The sequence below is a fragment of the Trichoplusia ni genome, chromosome 2, assembly GCF_003590095.1.
Source record: "Trichoplusia ni isolate ovarian cell line Hi5 chromosome 2, tn1, whole genome shotgun sequence".
Lineage (NCBI taxonomy): Eukaryota > Metazoa > Arthropoda > Insecta > Lepidoptera > Noctuidae > Trichoplusia > Trichoplusia ni.
In genome coordinates, this window is record NC_039479.1 from 9,812,533 (window position 1) to 9,830,313 (window position 17,781).

Below are 17,781 nucleotides of genomic sequence, written 5' to 3' on the forward strand. Positions count from 1 at the left end.
AATGAATTGAAATATATATTATGGATTAAGGAGTTATTATTTTCTAAGCCAATAATAGTGTCTGCTTGTTAAATATTTATCTAAAAGCTATGAATTTGTTTTTCTAGTACCTACATACTACAGTAAAATTCGAATTCTTATGGAATATATTTTGACATAATGTATGACATAAAAAAGGTTCGGACCAGATGCGGAAGGCGGAGGACCGGGTGTTGTGATGCAACTTGGGGGCGATCTATGTCCAACAATGGACTGCGATATTGATAAATAGTTAAGAAGATCCTAAATAATGGTAAAGGCGATGACAAAGATGATGTCAAAATATTTTTTATTTATTTGATATGAGTAAAAAGATAGCTTATTATCTCTGAATTAAACATCTTCGCTTTTTATTACCGTCGCTCCCGTGCAAGAGAGAGATGCTTCTCTACACTGTATGCCGCAGCATTTCTCTTCCACAGATCACTTATTGTACTTTTAACAAATACTATAATTCCTTCTGCACCTTTCTCTCTAATTACCCTTTAGTTCTAATATCTCAACTTCCCATTAACCATAAAAACACCATCAAGTGCTATCCTCCTAATGAGGTCTCGATATCGTCACCCGACCTTGGACATATGGGGTCCAAAACAATTGCCAACAGTAATTTAACTTTGGCAGTGTTTGCTAAATGCAAAGCGCTGATAAGCCTATCGGGGAAGCAAATGCTAAAGAGGGGCAAGAGGTATGCAGATATTTCGGTTTAATATAGAGAGAGAGAGATATGGTGCCAAGTACATAGGTAAGATTATGTGTATTCGACGCATTGAAAATTATATTAATGCGAATTAAACTTTCGCTTAAATGTATTAAACTGACAATTCACTTTCATTGTTAAAACTGAGTCCCTAAGTAACTGCATGGATAGCTGAGTTGTTGATGTCATCACGAGAAAACGTTTGCGATATGTCGCCGGTTTGATCCCCGCTTTGGACAAGAGTTTGTGAGGTCCACGAATGCGTATCTTAAGTCTGAGTGTCTTAGTGCATGAAGGTGATTTGAAGGTTGTGAAACGCGCTGCACAACATAGATTAGGTACATCCCTCAGGGCGGGAGTCTTTATAAAAGGAAATAAATAAATTTCGAGGTTGTTGTTTACGTCTTAAATTTAATGCGAAAATCGGTCAAATGTATGGAAATTACAAATCTTTTCAATAGGCCACATGACATCACTCACTTTACATATTTTGAACTTCTTTGGCTTGTAAAGTCACTAGTCCTTAAGTTCTTTAAGTCACTTTTCCTACGTCTTTGTTGCTGATATTATATTTAATCCATCGTTCAACCTTATTGTTATACAAAAACAGCGCCATTAATCTAAAGAAACGTTTCATTAGTAAGTTAAGTCTAAAGTGAATTTTAATGCATCTTTTCTGTTCGCAGCGAGCTCCGGAGTTGTTGTGAGAAAAAGTTTGGCTTCTTTTTGTTGCTCACTTTGGCTCGCAATCAGTGCTTCGATGGATATATGTATGTACTAATAAATATATATATTGAGTTTTATGGTTGCTTCAAAGAAAGAAAAGATTCTGGTGTTCTTTTATTTGAAATTAATCAGTGTGTTTCAGTATGGTTGGAAATATTACATTATCTTGAGTTGACTTTTCACTATGATAAAACCATAAAAGAGAAGGAAATCTGATTAAGTACCTAGTTTATGAACAACAATAAAATGGCAATCCTTCCATCTTGACCAGTTATTAAATGAAATATTGTTAAATGGAACACTAGAAGTAGAAATCGATGCTTACTTTTTTTTGATGATGCTTCTCTTTTATATTGTAATCAGCAAAATCATTTGTTACGTTCCAACAAAGAGTTATGCTTTAAGTTGCAGATCTAAAATTATTTTATTTTAATATTAAATCAGAAATACATTGAATGAACTACTTATAATTTTATCTGATTTTCGGATCTAATTTAGGTACTGGTAGCCTAGTTTAAATACATATTTTTCGACACGCTCAAGCTGAGAATAGTGAATGTGTTGTGTGTTACAAAAAAATACATTTGCTTGTGACTCTCTTCTCCTACACCTTGAATTCTTTACGCATAAAATGTTGTAAGTGCCTACCTGTAATTTACTTTTATTATCAAAATGTTATTTATCCGTATATTTTAATTATTTAACCAATAATATCTTCGTAAAGCGGCCATGTGAACCTCCATGAAAACCGCAGAACGCGGGAAAGGCGACGCAATTATATTGTGAGCCCGTGTCCGCCGGCGCCAGCCAGTTGACAGCCGACATGACATGATAACAGACACTGCAAGCTGTAATGATGTCCACAATAAAATATTCAAAATGTAATAACACATTTTATTGTAATAACATTTAAAATATATTACACACAGTTGAAAATATCCGCCATGGTAAGATTGACTTCAAATTACTTACGTCGCAGACCATTTGACATCTGAGGCTGAATGATAAAATATCTTTGCCTATTCGTTGCCAGCTGTTTATCGCCATTTTATTATTTTATTTCGGCTATTAAAAGCAATGTCTAATAGCTCTTGTATTATAATGGTTCGTAGAATATTGTGGTTATAAACAAAAAAAAAGAAGTTGAAAAGTCAACTCAAGATAATGTAATATTTCCAACCATACGTTGGAAATATTACATTATCTTGAGTTGACTTTTCACTATGATAAAACCATAAAAGAGAAGGAAATCTGATTAAGTACCTAGTTTATGAACAACAATAAAATGGCAATCCTTCCATCTTGACCAGTTATTAAATGAAATATTGTTAAATGGAACACTAGAAGTAGAAATCGATGCTTACTTTTTTTTGATGATGCTTCTCTTTTATATTGTAATCAGCAAAATCATTTGTTACGTTCCAACAAAGAGTTATGCTTTAAGTTGCAGATCTAAAATTATTTTATTTTAATATTAAATCAGAAATACATTGAATGAACTACTTATAATTTTATCTGATTTTCGGATGTAATTTAGATACAGGTAGTCTAGTTTAAACACATATTTTTCGACACGCTCAAGCTGAGAATAGTGAATGTGTTGTGTGTTACAAAAAAATACATTTGCTTGTGACTCTCTTCTCCTACACCTTGAATTATTTACGCATAAAATGTTGTAAGTGCCTACCTGTAATTTACTTTTATTATCAAAATGTTATTTATCCGTATATTTTAATTATTTAACAAATAATATCTTCGTAAAGCGGCCATGTGGACCTCCATGAAAACCGCAGAACGCGGGAAAGGCGACGCAATTATATTGTGAGCCCGTGTCCGCCGGCGCCAGCCAGTTGACAGCCGACATGACATGATAACAGACACTGCAAGCTGTAATGATGTCCACAATAAAATATTCAAAATGTAATAACACATTTTATTGTAATAACATTTAAAATATATTACACACAGAGGAAAATATCCGCCATGGTAAGATTGACTTCATATTACGTTGCAGAACATTTGACATCTGAGGCTGAATGATAAAATATCTTTGCCTATTCGTTGCCAGCTGTTTATCGCCATTTTATTATTTTATTTCGGCTATTAAAAGCAATGTCTAATAGCTCTTGTATTATAATGGTTCGTAGAATATTGTGGTTATAAACCAAAGCAAGTAACTTCAAGTTTCATCGAAATTCCGGATACAAACTTTGCGAAAGGCCCTCGGGAACAAATAGGAGTGAAATTTAGACTTTTCTGGATTAAACTTCCAAAGTAACACTGACAATAAGTGTTCGCTGAGTTAATAAACTACTTATGATTTCCTCATAGTAACATAGTTTAAGGAAGCTCGGCCCGCGGGAGTATTCCTTCGATTCGGTTAAAATAAGAAGTTGGGCGAAACCACGGTAACAGAGTTGTTTTAGTTGTTAAGTTGCCGTAAAGGTTTTTCGCGTCCCTAGAGCGAGCATCGGAATTTGTGTAGAGAAAGCTATAGATACGATAAAAGCGATGCTTTTTTACATCATTGGGACTCGTGTGCAAAATTTTGAAGGGTTTAGGGTATTTACCGATATTAGAACAACGTACTATATGATCTACTATAAGATCTTTTCTTTCAACAAATATACCGGTGACGTTTAACTGTGTACTTCATAAGGCGCAAATGTGCGATGTAAAGAAATTAAATACCTAATAAATTTTAGTAAAGACAGGATAGACCCAATAGGAGTCAATGTCAGTGTTGCCATGACGAAGAGCCAGGAGTTAGGGAATAATAAGAATATCCACTGTTTCAGTAAATTATATTTTGAATCATTGGGCAACCAGCGAAGAATAATATCGACTATTGAGAAGCCACGTATCGCATAACACTATGTACGGCATATACCTAACTGCACACTAAGTTAGTTGTTCCTTTTACGATACATGTAAGTAATGGTGAAGTTGGAAGAAAATGTTGGATACATTCACACTTTTATCACTTACGAGGTAGACAGGGCACAGGAAAACACACATTCGTTTTCTGAGACACATCCATATTTCTAGCTAAGCTTTAGATTCAGGTGTAGTAGTATAGTGTAGTCTTTCGATATTAAAATATAGTTTTTTAGATTTTTTAAACCTTTTTCAAGTGTCCAGAAGTCTCGGAGATGGCCCGAAATGTCTGGTCTTCTCTGCCATATGTAAATCTTTGCCCATGATCTAGGCGTATGAAATGATTAGAAAAACTACAATAAAACAACAATAACTTTTAAACAGTCTAGAACAATACTGAAAAGGCTAAAAAAATCATTTACTTACTGAAACGAGTCCAAACCAATGAAACCAACCTCAAAAATGTTAAAAAAAGAAACACTTTCTTCATGCAAAAAATAAAGAACAAAAGAAATATTCTTCGTGAGTTTTGATAAACAGCAATTAAAATAGTAAATTGTTTTTGTAGTAAACAGAAAATCCTTTTTTTTTTTCAGAAAAGGGGTCCTGTCATGCGAAAATGTTCAATTAATCTTTTTGTATGCGACTGTACGTTGCCAAATTGCTCGGGGGCAAAACCTTTAAAGCCTTTCCTTTAAGCAAAGCTATATAATATGCTGTCAAATACAGGTTAATTATGAACTGAAATAAATGTTCAAGGCATGAGAGTCGAATCTTACCTTAAGACAGCTTCTGCACTAAGGAGTTTAACAGGTAGGTAGTAACTTACCTACACAGTTTGTAAGCAAGTTCCTTGCTAGCATTATTGACTGTAAAATAAGCATCTATTATTCCAAACATTTTTAAAAGGTTTTATTGCTTTCAGGCCACTGGCACGTTCACATTATTTAAGATAATCAACTAAAGTTCTGTGATATTTATCAAATACTTAACTGAACAAAGAACATAAACTTAAAACATTGTAAATATATCGCACCTAAAAGTATATTTTATTTTTTCACAAACTATTCTGTCTATGTTTGTTTCTGACAGATCCACATTTACGAAAAAATTCAATCACTCGATTGAAATTTGAATGTCGAATCGAATTTACTGAAAAACCTATTGAGTGAGTGATGTGCCCGTACTTTACAAAACCCGCCCGTGCTTACACAATTAAATTTCAATAACGCATTGTAATCGATTCAAACCACGACCGTACAGTCAATTTGCATGAATGAAATCGATTGGGACTGTCTAAAGTGCTGTCCGATTGGCGCCGGAGCAAAAATGGCGTGAAAAAGAAACGGTTACTTACACAGCAGTAAGCCTCGGGTTGGTGTTACCACAATAAAAGGGTGTTCCTATAAAAACTTAGGAACGTCAGACTACTTTTTAAGTTTTGAGCCATGCCTTTAAATTGTAAAGACGCAGTTTTCTGTTATATTACCTAGTTATGTTGTGTTATTAATTCTTAACCCGGATATAACCCATCCTATATACCTAAGTCTTTGAAAATAGACGATCTTGCCTAAATGTAAAAAAAAAAACAAAACAAATTAAATCTAAGTAATTTCTCAAGACAATTAACAGCTCTACAATAAGAAGTGAAAATGGACTAAAATAACCCGTTTATTCTTAGAATTAGCGACAAAGTACATGAGCATTGAGAAAAGAAAGAAAATTGTACCAACATTTAGGGATATTTCAAAATTCGTTGCGTTAACCCCTCGCTCGTCCGATCGTCGGACATTTAGACAGATCCCTGATTGGGTTCTCTGTATTTTCTGCTTTGTACAGACGGACAAAAGCGGACGAAGAAAACTGGAACTGCCAGGTACTGGCGTGAAGCGTTTCAATGGAAATTGTGTTTCCATTCTCTCGGGAGTCGTGTACTAATTTCAATGGTTCGTGCTTACATTGGCAGTAACGTTTGATGTGTATTAGATAGAACACTATGTGCGGTTCTTTTCACATTTTCGCCCGTTTCAATGTTCACCCATTTCTCGGTGTAGTGCAGTACGTCAGCTGTTACTACTAAAATTGTTCGGGGAATGGTATATTTATAGTTTAGTCGGCAATAAAATGCTTCGCTACGTAGAGAGAAATAGAAACGCAGTTCCTCTTGAACTTATAATGAATATGGTGAAATATTGTAAAGAACGAATAGTTAGAGACTTGTTGATTACATAACCTATTTACTCAATAGTAATTAGATTTCATCACGATTTATATTTGCATAATTACAGGGTAGAAGAGTCCACTTGAGCATAATTACAGGGTAGATGAGTCCACTTGAGCAGCAGCCATGTTTGGGCTGTAGCCTTCAATTGCTAATTCTAAGGCTTAGACAGATTGCATTGTTGAAAATAATTTAGAAATAATAACTAAAATAATACATAATATAGAGAAAAAAAACCGCTTCGTTATAATTATAAGATGGAAATAAAATTGAAAGCCTTTTTTGAAACACCTTTACACACTTTTTTACGACTATGTTTAAAATGACAACAATAATTTCAGTCAGACTCTAAAAAGATTCTGAAACAATTAATAACCATAAACCGCTGATGGAACAGGGAACAGTAACACTAAAATCCCATTTTTAAAGATTATGTCTTTTGTCTCGCACCAAAACACTGGAATTTTCTCATACATCACAATGGTCCGAAACATTAAAGAAATGAAACTCGTTAATTAAAGGATAATGGAGTGGCCCTTAATTATTAATTAATTATCGGTACACGTCGACGGCAGAGCTGAGAGACAATGGCCCACTCCCATTTGTGATGAGTGCTCATTGTTGTTAGTGAAAAGATTTCCGCGACCGAAAGAGAGGGAAATGATTAATAGTTGCCGATAATTGAACTATTCGAGTGGTATCGATTAGGAAGGATCGATTATGGATTGTTTCTCCGCTGTGACCGCACTACGGGGACAATTGCAGCCAATAGGAACAATGCTTTTACTTTTTTCTTTGCAAACGCCACGCGCCACAAGCCGCAACCTTTCCGGACAATAGTTTTTTGTTAGAGATAATGACGTTTTAGGATTTGGTAGAAGTCGACCTTTTTGTTTGATTGCGGTTTGTCGTTGACTGCAGGTTCGTCTACAGTTATAAATGAAGTATAATCCTGTTGCGTTTACCGTCTTTCAAAGTCGAAGAAAAGTTAGTAAGCATGCCTTGCCTTCAACTTAAATCTTTTGTAAATACGTATTGCACAACTACATATGAAAACTCTCCTGTCCTAACTCGGGTACCTAACACCTCATACTGGTTAACTGAGTTACGTTACCATCAAAATAATATAATAACACCCAAACAAATCAAAACATTTAAATTGAACACGGCATTTCAAACAAATCTCAACTTTGAGAATTATAATAAGCCATCATTATAACTGAGTTAGTCACATGCCCCCGCAGACTATTATCCGCGGCCGAAACATTTCACGGGCCAACACACACGGTAATGTAAACCCAAAAACTTATTGAATAGGAAATCAGGGATCCAATAAAATGCTGTCAAACCCAACGTATGTGACGAGACAGGTGTACTACAAACGTAATCTTTACTTTTCTTTTCGGATGACATGGGTGCTGGGATTATTTTATAATATAATAAAGGAGCCGTGACGTCATGTCGTTCCTTTGTTTACAAGGGAGTATTGTTATTATAGTTCTTTATTATTATTACTCGTAATGTTATTCGAGGTTTTGTAATGAGGTTGCGTTGTCTTCTGTTTATTTAATTTGTATCTAAAAGTAAACGATGTTTAAATCTAAGTTAACGTAGGTAGGTATGTTGAAATAATGTATTTGATTATAATTATTTACCTTGAAATTATTTAGTAATAATAGCAACTGCAAGTGGATTCTAGTAAGAACCTGGTAGTTAGATCTTTTAGATCGGATTAGGTATCTACCCAACGAGGTGAAGGTACTTATATGTAATTTAGCGTTTTGTAACAACTGTCTGCTATCACCGGACATTGCAGTATTTATTACAATTAAGTCTTAGCAGTTTATTTTATTTTGGGGATAGAAAACGATACACCTACGTTTTTATTTAAAATAAAAGTTTTACTACTACATTGAGGAGTTTAAACAATACATTGCTTTAGTTCTACATGATACAGAGATATTTCAAATTTCGTTAATTCGATGGACCAGACAAAAGTCATGAGGTCTTTCTACCTAAGTCCTTTTTAACCCATTAAAAAGTACATAATATTGAACTACTACACTTGTGTACTAATAATACCAGTCCAGATAGCCTATTGTGGATTTTGACACTGATAGAGCAATTTTGAAGACAGTGGTGAGAAAACAGCAATCCATTGAAGTAGTAAAGAATAAAATAATTAAATCAACCCTGACTGAATAAAAACTAAGCAAAACAGAATATCTTATAGCAGTTTACGGAAATTATTTAGAATTTATTTGCGGCTTAAAAGGCTCGGTTGCAGGTATGAAAAGACACTTGACATTGCTTTGTTATGACAGAATAATGCTGCTACCTTCTAAAATTACCCAGATTCAGGGGATTTAACGAAGAAAAATTGATTGTGACGAAAAGCCGTAAACCATTCATCAACATTTCTCAAAGAGTAGAGAATTTAATCATACTTCTAACCGTTTTTTGAAAAGGACGTGGCATGGTACTGTTGTTTTATCCATAATTTATTGTCTGATTTATTAACTACACACAATGGAAATTAAGATTTTGCGAATGGCAACCCAACAGACCTATCTGTCAAAAACATGTGAATGAATCAAGGCGGAGTTTGCTTTGTGAATGTAGGACGAAAGTAAAAATGTTTCAAAGTCCCGTTAGATGTTATTGGTGTCTCAGAAGTGTTTACAATCACAACACGTAGCGGTCATTACCTTATAGAACACTCAGCATCATGGACGACTTAGACGTTAATATAATTGATTTTATTTTCCTGAGCCTCGCGTTCGCTGTAACATTTACCGGTGTTATCATTAATAATTACGAGAAATATGTGCCAGCGTTCATTATTAAGAGTTACCGATATGGGAGCTTCGCTTACCAAGGCACTGAAGCTAATTTCGTGCAAGCTATCGAGATCCCGAAGGCTTATTACAGACATTTTTATTTATTTTCGACGCTATTCAGTAGTTTGACTTTGTTCTACATGTTTATGGTGTATTTCTTTGAGGTAACCGTAAGTTATCCCGTTCACTTCGTGTTGAAGTTGCTGTTACAGGAAAATGAACCCTCAGGTGAGTAGATTTAAGAATTATTGTTAATTAAACTTATTTGAAACTACTATAGTCAGTCAGTTAAGTTATCCTAGATAATATTCTAGTCGTATCTACAGATTTGAAAGTAAACCGCGGTAACTTTAACTAGCCTGACATACTTTTACATCTATTTATAGCCTTAATTATATATTTAGTTATGATACTCTTGTTAGATAAATATTTACTGTCTTGCACTAATGATTCCTTTTTTATTGCTTTCAATATGTTTTGCATCATATTCTTATCAGAGGACTTACATGCTTATGAGTGTGTGTAATGTGAGTTGGAATTTTTAATTGGAAGTGGTCTTTGATTTGTTAAAACTAAGTGTTATTGTCTTATCCTCTAAATCCCTACCTTTGAAACAGAGAGAGTGGCACAAGTAAATTTAAAATCCCAAAAAATGTCTTCTAGTCCCACAGCCAAAACAGTGAGGTAAACCTATCAGATGATAGGAGGATTAAATTCTTTACTGCTGGAGTCATTTAAAGATAAAAAAAAATAACAACCTTGGGGTTCAAAGAGACAGATGGAAGACTGAGGAGGTACTTGCCCAAGCTTGTTTCAAGCTGCTCATAAACTATTAGCTATCAATAGCACATTTAAATCTTTCATAAGACTATACCAATTAGTATGTACCAAACATACCAACAGCCATTTGTATTCAATCAGTTTGGTCTAACAAGGACAGGTGTTGTTAATGTTTATAGGTGCTTGTGTAGAAAATAATAAGGTACATTGCATAAAGCATCTTTTATTAAATAGTAATAAAAAAAAACTAAAGGTGCAAAAAGGCTAAAGAAAAACAGAAAACTGGGTGAAAAATAAATCTAAGAGAGGGTATATATATATATTATATATTTATTATGAAATACGGCCTGAAGACAAATATGTACAGACAGCAAAGCCTATGTAAAAACTACATAAAAGTCTCAATGATTTTTTTTATAAAATAAACATGCATGAGTATCCGATTACCAAATATTTATATTTTAACCATGTTTAAGACTTTTTCAAGAAGTATTAAGCTGTGTTGTGAAGGTCTATTTGGCTTTACTATAATAAACACTTCACACATTTGAATACTTATCTAATTATTTACTGAATTAAACAGTCTTCATTTTTTGTTAATGTATTTGTTAACTACCACAACTTCTAGGAATCTATTATTTAAATATTATCTCAATGTACATAGCATCAGAATTATAATATTGTTAAAGAACTTATAATAAAAACCTGATTTGTCATTCAAGAAAATTCATATACATAATTAAATTGTATGAAAAAAATAAAATTTGCATAAACCTATTAAACATATTGACCCAACACAAAGAATTAATAATAATAGTATTTACTCATATCATACTTGGCTTCGAAATTGGATGAGTTAAAATACTTTGATGATTCATACTACTTACATAGAATGTACAATGTGTCCCAGAAATGAAAGCCAAGCTTCCAAAAATTTCATTTTATTAAAACTTTTTACTTATATATTATTATTTTTTTCAGTTTCAGTATCTGCAGCTTTATTAGCTCTGTCCTTACTGACAATACAATGCGTAAGGAGGTTCTACGAGACATACTACCTGCAAGTGTTTGCCAAGTCCAGTAAGATGAACCTGAGCCACTATTTGGCCGGCATCATACACTACTTCGCATGTGTTATAGCTGTGGTTGGACAAGCGCCTCTGTTTTGCGGTGAGTTTACAAAAAAGTAACATTAGTAATGAATATGAATCTTATGTGTTGAGCATAAGGTTTAAGATGATGCGTATGTATTCAGTTTAAGTATTAATAAATACTTGATACAGTATGTTATGAATAGTAAGTTATAGGTTTTATAGTGTAATTCATTAAACTTAAAATTCATTTAACTTAAATCAAGGAAAATAATATTACTTTACCAATAATGCTTGAAAAATTTGAAAAATAAAAATTGCAAAGTTAAAAATCGTATTTTTTACTGTGAGACTACGTACTAAGATTTCCTTAACAATATTTTATGACGATGTAAATCCTGAAAAACTTTATACCTACATAACATAAAGAATGTTCCTATCCAAAAATTCCAGGTCACCAAAACCGCAACAGCATAGTATGGAACGACTACCGTACCACCATCCTGGCTATCCCATGCTCCGTAATCTTCCTTGCTATGTGGTACGAACAGTACAGGACCAACATTATCTTCGCCAATCTCCGGAAGGACAAGAAGTCTGGGGAGGTGGTGACAGAAGAACACAAGATACCCCACGGAAGGATGTTTGAACATGTCTCCAGCCCGCACAGAATGTGTGAGATTGTCTTGTACACGGTCCTGTTGATGCTGGTTCCAACGAAGACTTTCTTCTGTATTTATTTGTGGGTTTTAGGAAATCAGGTGAGGATATTTGTGTATTAATTTGGCTATAATACTTTTTCGTACAGAGAGTCTATTGCCTTTAAAGCACAATGTGAAAAAGAGACGCCGTTGCGAATTGGATCACGCTGTCACGCTTTAAAAAAATCGTAGTTAGCAATTGGGCTCTGTATAAACTAGGTTTCTATATAGAGTACCAGTCTTGTGCTAATGATAACCATTAAAAAAGAAGTCGATCTAAGCGCTCTGTCTCTCTAACCCTTGTCCTTCAGAGCATTCCGGAATACATTTTGAATTGAATTCACGCAATGGTAATTAATTTGCAACGGTTTTTGGCAGTAGTAGTAGTTAAGTTGGAATCAAATAAGCTTATTTCCTTAATAAATTGAGCAATCAAAGAAAAAAGTGTTAGAAACATCGGATGCTATAAATAATAATCATTTTTCCTGCAGTTTCTATTGAAATGTAGTCGAATGGCCCATTTCATGTTCATGATTTAGCACCTATGCAATGATGTTAATGGATTAATTTTGCTAATGCTTTCAAATGCAAACGTACCTACAAAATATTCATTATCGACCTAGCCTTTTCCCAACTATGTTGGGGTCGGCTACCAGTCTAACCGGTTTAAGCTAAGTACCAGTGTTTTACAAGGAGCGATCTGACCTCCTCAACCCAGTTACCTAGGCAACACGATACCCCTTTAGACTGATTGTCACACTTTTTAGTACCTACAAAATATTACTTATCCGAATTTCAATTGAAATCGATCGTGTATTAATAAATTGAACTTCTGTTTCAGATTCAAACTGCGATTCAAGCTCATGAATGGTACAAAAAGACATTTGACAAATACCCCTCGAACAGATTCGCGATTTTCCCGCGCTTATTGTAATGGCGCATAGTTTAAATTAAGAAGACTGAAGCATTTATTTTCTCTGTATTTATTGGAATTAGAAATATAAGTGTTAAATTATTGATTTGTAATTTTAAATTAAATAACGAAAATGTTTCGGCACTTTTGTGTAAGAAAATGAATTACCTAACTATATTCTGAGGCTAACTTTTTTTCAACCTTAACACATTATTTAAGAGCTAACTATATTATGGATCGAATTTAATAGATGTATTTTTATTAATAAGGCTTTTATTTTACCCTAATTTTACTTTAAAATATAGATGGACTTTTAAATGAGAATGGCGGTGGTCGTATAGCATAATTTTGTTGTTGTTTAGTATAAGAATTTGTTTCATTTATTTAGGTAACTGTGCCATTCCTACTCCTGCAAATACAGATTATTACGTGGTGGTAATTAATTATTAGTTATATTGATAAAAAGATTTGAATAAAGGGAACAAATTCCTAAACTAAACGGAATAATGTTTCGAAAAATCATTTAAACAACTTTTTCGTCTGAGCTTTTAAAAATCTATGAATTATAAATGGCTTATTTATCATATTAACTACGAATTAAAACGCGTAAATATCCCCAACATTAACTTTTATCAGCGGTACAAAATTCCAATACAAGACTTTTCTTTACACTTAAAGGTTACCCTCAGGTTGGAGGGCAAAAAACGAAACACGAAATAATAAATAAAAACACGTTTATTGACCAACTGAGGAACATCAGACACTCATTTATTATGTAAAACAATTGCACGTACACTATAACCTCACACACACGTCGGTCTTCTTATTAACTACTATTCGATACCTCTCACTTGAATAGGAAGCTGTGGAGAAAAAATAATAATATTTAGATTTTTGTGATACTATTAGCACTTATTTTACACTACTTACGATTTCAGAAAATTACGCTCAGATTTTCCTGAATTCATAAAATTAACTAGAACTAACCATAACATCAATTGCAATGTAACACGAAGTCATACATTTTGGACACTGACTAAGTAATTTTCTATAACTATGTATTTTGTGCTCTTATCAGTTTAGTTCATATCAGCGAACCTATACTAATAAGTACTCCAAAAGCAATCTTGAGAGTCAGTAAGTACGTAGTACCTTGAGCAGTTATTTAATTCGGTTTTAATTTGATTGCTGAAGGTCGCGATATTCAATCACCTTTTCCTATTTTAGCATCATGAACCTTGGTACCCAACAATTCGACAATTAATATCCTTGTACAGAAAGTAAGTACTTACCTATAAGGATATCCCTGCGTCTTAGCCCTGAACACGGACAGCAATAGGGAGAAGAAGACACAGACTAATATCAGTCCGACTATAGACTGGAACCTGCGTCGCTTGCCCTCGGCCTGGGAGCGGACCACCTCAGTGTTCTTGACGCCGCCAGCCGCCTCGATCATAAGGATCATACCGACTACCACAGCGCCATCTGTGTGAAGCTCAGGATATTGTTGGATATAGAATTATAATGGAGTATTACCAGCCCATGAATGTCCTATAGCTGGGCAAGGAACGCTTTATATAAAAAAAGCATTGAAGTTCCAGGGCTCAAACGCAACGTGCCATGTTGCACGACACATCGCCGTGACATAAAATCTCACAAAAACAATATGGAACACAGAAGTAATCATGTCTCGTTGTGATAAACATCTTTGAATTGGTGTACTTACGAAATAAGCCAGGGTAAGCTTAGTAACACACAAACATGCCTTATACTTGTAGTTCCTGTAAAACCAATATCGAAATTGAACTCTATACCATCAAACACTAAAACTATTTTTAAAGGATACTCAAAATAGCCACAATGTAGCTCTCCAGCACAAACTGTCCGTGAGACCCTCCATTAATGTAAACCGGTCCATTCTTAGTTCTATGGAAGAAGGGTGGCCCTCGGATGTGGTTCCACATCTGCCCGGAGACCAGGGCGAAACAGAAGAAGACGGCGGCAACAGCCCACATCTGCTTGTTGTAGAGGAACTCCAAATTGTTCCTCCGAAGGTACAGGAAACCAGCGACTAAGATGAACAGCATAAAGAATGCCACTGCACCCGAGTAGTTTGGCGGACGGAATACTCTTATCTGGGGAAAAAAAGTAATATTTTTAATCACCCTTTTTTATTACACATGACATTAAATTCTTAGCGCACATTCAGAATAAAAGTAGGTATAGTGAGAAGATTGTTGTTAAATTGTAGATTGTACAAAGATTCTTTTTATAAAAAACTCCTTGGATACAACACTACTGCATTTTTAGTGTAGTATCAATAGAAAAGAGTATTTTAGTAAAATATCACACAAAATATTTAAAAAATTTATTCACCTGAACATCAGTTCTATCTTGAATCCATTTGGCAATGGCCTCAGCATGAATTCCTGCTCTCTCAAAGTCCATAGAATCAGCAGGCTTAGGCTTGCCTTTGGCTGGGAAGTGCATAATAACTGGTGCTGTGTTTAGACGCAGCTGAAAATATACAATCAGGAAGTTGAAAACATAATACCTTATGTTTTTGCATAAATAATTATAATCACACAATCCAATATTTTTTCATATTTGGTTATGAAATTCAAGGTATATAAAACAATTTAAATGCTTCCTTATATTTTGGCAAATAAAAAAAAAGTTATACTAACAAATTTTAATATTTTGATTGTTTTTAATGGCTACCCTGTAAAATAAGCTTTTTAGGTTTCTGTACCCTAATACTGGGTAAAATGGAACCCTAATACCGAGGTTTTGGTGTCCATCCATCTGTCTCTCCTGACTGGAAGAGTTTACATTACGCACCTAATTTTAAATTGGGTGCATATTGGACTATATCACTCAAAGCCTATTAAAATATGCTGTACTTTTTGATGAATGTTGAATTTTTTGATTATTGGACACAAAATGTTTCTAGTATAATGTCCTGTTTTTAGTATCATACATGTTTGTAAACACAAAAATACTGCTTTGCTAACATCAACAAAATTCCTTTCTAGTTATTTACTAATTCAGGATACATAACAGGACCTGTTTCTCAATCACAGTAAACTTTAGTTCGCTATGACCTGAGCTTGCTAAGCTCAACTACACACAATATAATTGTAAATACAAGTCTGAAGTTTTCTTACTTAACTTACCATTTGGAAGATATCGGAACCCTCATCAAAATCAACCATACCGAAAAACAGCTTGTTGTTATAAGCTGGTGAGAATCTGAATGAGTTGGCTACAATCAGGTACTCATCATACACATGCTGGCAAATGGCACAGCGTCTTGATGGAGCCATCGCTGTAAACATTACAACAAAGGAATAGTCCCTGGGTGGAGATTTTACATAGTCCTTAAATTTGTTAAGGTTTAAGGGTACTATTGACTTCTTTGCTGTCATGTCTGTAAGCTGTTGGACTTTGTCTTCCAGCTGAAATTAGAAACAATTTTATGATAAAAAGACTGGCCACTTAATTTTTGGTTATGCAAACATTTCGTTAACAATTGCAGTTGAGTTTATCAGGTTCTAGTCTTTCTTTTGGCGACAAAAATCTTTGTTTTGCGTAATTATCTGTAAATAGAAGAACCTTTCACAAATGAACAGTACTATTGAAGGATTATGGTCTCATGTTTTCAATTAAAATTGAATTGTTGTTAAGTCCTTGACAACTACAAATCAAAATGTATTTGTATGTACAGGTAGGTCAGTACCACAAATATTACAGTAATAGTTGACCGATTAATAGTTAGATACCGATTATGTATAAACATGCGTAATCTAATTAGAAGTGCATGTTAAGTTGTTTTGGATAACAATCTTAAAGAACTTTGGTGTCAAATATATAAAATTCATTTAGAAGAAATCTATGGGTATTCGAGTAGGCATTATAATAGAAAAGTGCCGGTACGCTTCTTGAAGTGTTTTACTGAAACTTACCCCTTTCCCTCGAGTCTGAGCCTCTCCTTCATAGTAAGTAAGGATTATGGTAAGAAATAATAAGAGTTTAAATTTCATTGCTAAAAGTTATTTATTATCGCTAGTTCTCAAATAAAGTAAAAGGTAAATCGGAAATATTTAGTCTAGGTTGACGTCTGCCACCTCAAAACAAATGTCAAATCTACAGAAATGAGTGACGTGTACCATAACTAGTGTTCATAAAGCACGTTTATTCAATTTTAATCAAAGTTTTGTTCAGATTTTTTGTAAATTATGTTATCAGCTATTATGCTGAATGATTAGGCTATTTAACTAGCCACCTAGCTAACTACTAATTTTTGCTCTGGAATAGTTTAACACGATATTTTTTTTTAGATTGTTGTACCTATAAGTTAAAAAAAGTAGATACTCTCGTAATTTTCTTAACTTATTTCTCTAGGTCCCAATATTTTAACCGCATCTATACACGTGCATAGGAATTCCACATAATTAAAAGATCTACAGCGACTACAATGTAATCTATACTCCTAATATATAAAGCTGAAGAGTTTGTTTGTTTGAACGCGCTAATCTCAGGAACTACTGGTCCAAATTGAAAAAAATCTTTTTGCGTTGAATAGACCATTCATCGAGGAAGGCTTTAGACTATAAACCACCACGCTGCGACTAATAGGAGCGAAGATAAAATGAAAAATATGAAACATCAGGGCAGGTTTAAATCATTACTTATATCTTCTAACCACGGGGACGAAGTCGCGGGCAACAGCTAGTTAATATTAGATAGGATTAGGTGTATAGCCATCTTTATCCTCGGGTATTTAATTAATTACCAAATTTTCTCTGAACGTTGTCGTATTGCAGACCTAGTATTCACACTACGTTTTAAGAAATACTCCCTTCCCATCTTCCACTTCCTATTACAAGTCGG

The 17,781-nt window shown here is 34.0% G+C and overlaps 2 protein-coding genes across 2 annotated transcripts; one reads left to right on the forward strand and one right to left on the reverse strand.

The window, feature by feature from the left end:
• Positions 1 to 9,119: 9,119 nt before the first annotated feature.
• On the forward strand, positions 9,120 to 13,153 carry LOC113506815 (polyprenol reductase). Its single transcript, XM_026889653.1, has 4 exons — positions 9,120 to 9,631; positions 11,165 to 11,353; positions 11,728 to 12,035; positions 12,817 to 13,153. The coding sequence occupies exons 1-4, from the start codon at positions 9,292 to 9,294 to the stop codon at positions 12,907 to 12,909; spliced, it is 930 nt and encodes a 309-aa protein (XP_026745454.1). The 5' UTR covers positions 9,120 to 9,291; the 3' UTR covers positions 12,910 to 13,153.
• A 452-nt stretch (positions 13,154 to 13,605) lies between these two features.
• Positions 13,606 to 17,044, reverse strand: LOC113506805 (tumor suppressor candidate 3). The gene is made up of 6 exons (XM_026889643.1): positions 16,854 to 17,044; positions 16,065 to 16,346; positions 15,265 to 15,405; positions 14,735 to 15,023; positions 14,181 to 14,373; positions 13,606 to 13,751 (listed from the first exon to the last, which is right to left on the reverse strand). Exons 1-6 carry the CDS (start codon positions 16,929 to 16,931, stop codon positions 13,736 to 13,738), a joined length of 999 nt encoding a protein of 332 aa, XP_026745444.1. The 5' UTR covers positions 16,932 to 17,044; the 3' UTR covers positions 13,606 to 13,735.
• Positions 17,045 to 17,781: the final 737 nt, after the last annotated feature.

Coding starts and splice junctions, on each gene's coding strand:
- LOC113506815 (XM_026889653.1), top strand. CDS start 9,292: ATGGACGACTTAGACGTTAATATAATTGATTTTATTTTCCTGAGCCTC. Junction 11,354..11,727: donor ACAAGCGCCTCTGTTTTGCG/GTGAGTTTACAA, acceptor CAAAAATTCCAG/GTCACCAAAACCGCAACAGC. Junction 12,036..12,816: donor TGTGGGTTTTAGGAAATCAG/GTGAGGATATTT, acceptor CTTCTGTTTCAG/ATTCAAACTGCGATTCAAGC.
- LOC113506805 (XM_026889643.1), bottom strand. CDS start 16,931: ATGAAATTTAAACTCTTATTATTTCTTACCATAATCCTTACTTACTAT. Junction 15,406..16,064: donor GTTCCGATATCTTCCAAATG/GTAAGTTAAGTA, acceptor GTATATTTTCAG/CTGCGTCTAAACACAGCACC. Junction 14,374..14,734: donor CTACATTGTGGCTATTTTGA/GTATCCTTTAAA, acceptor AGCTTCACACAG/ATGGCGCTGTGGTAGTCGGT.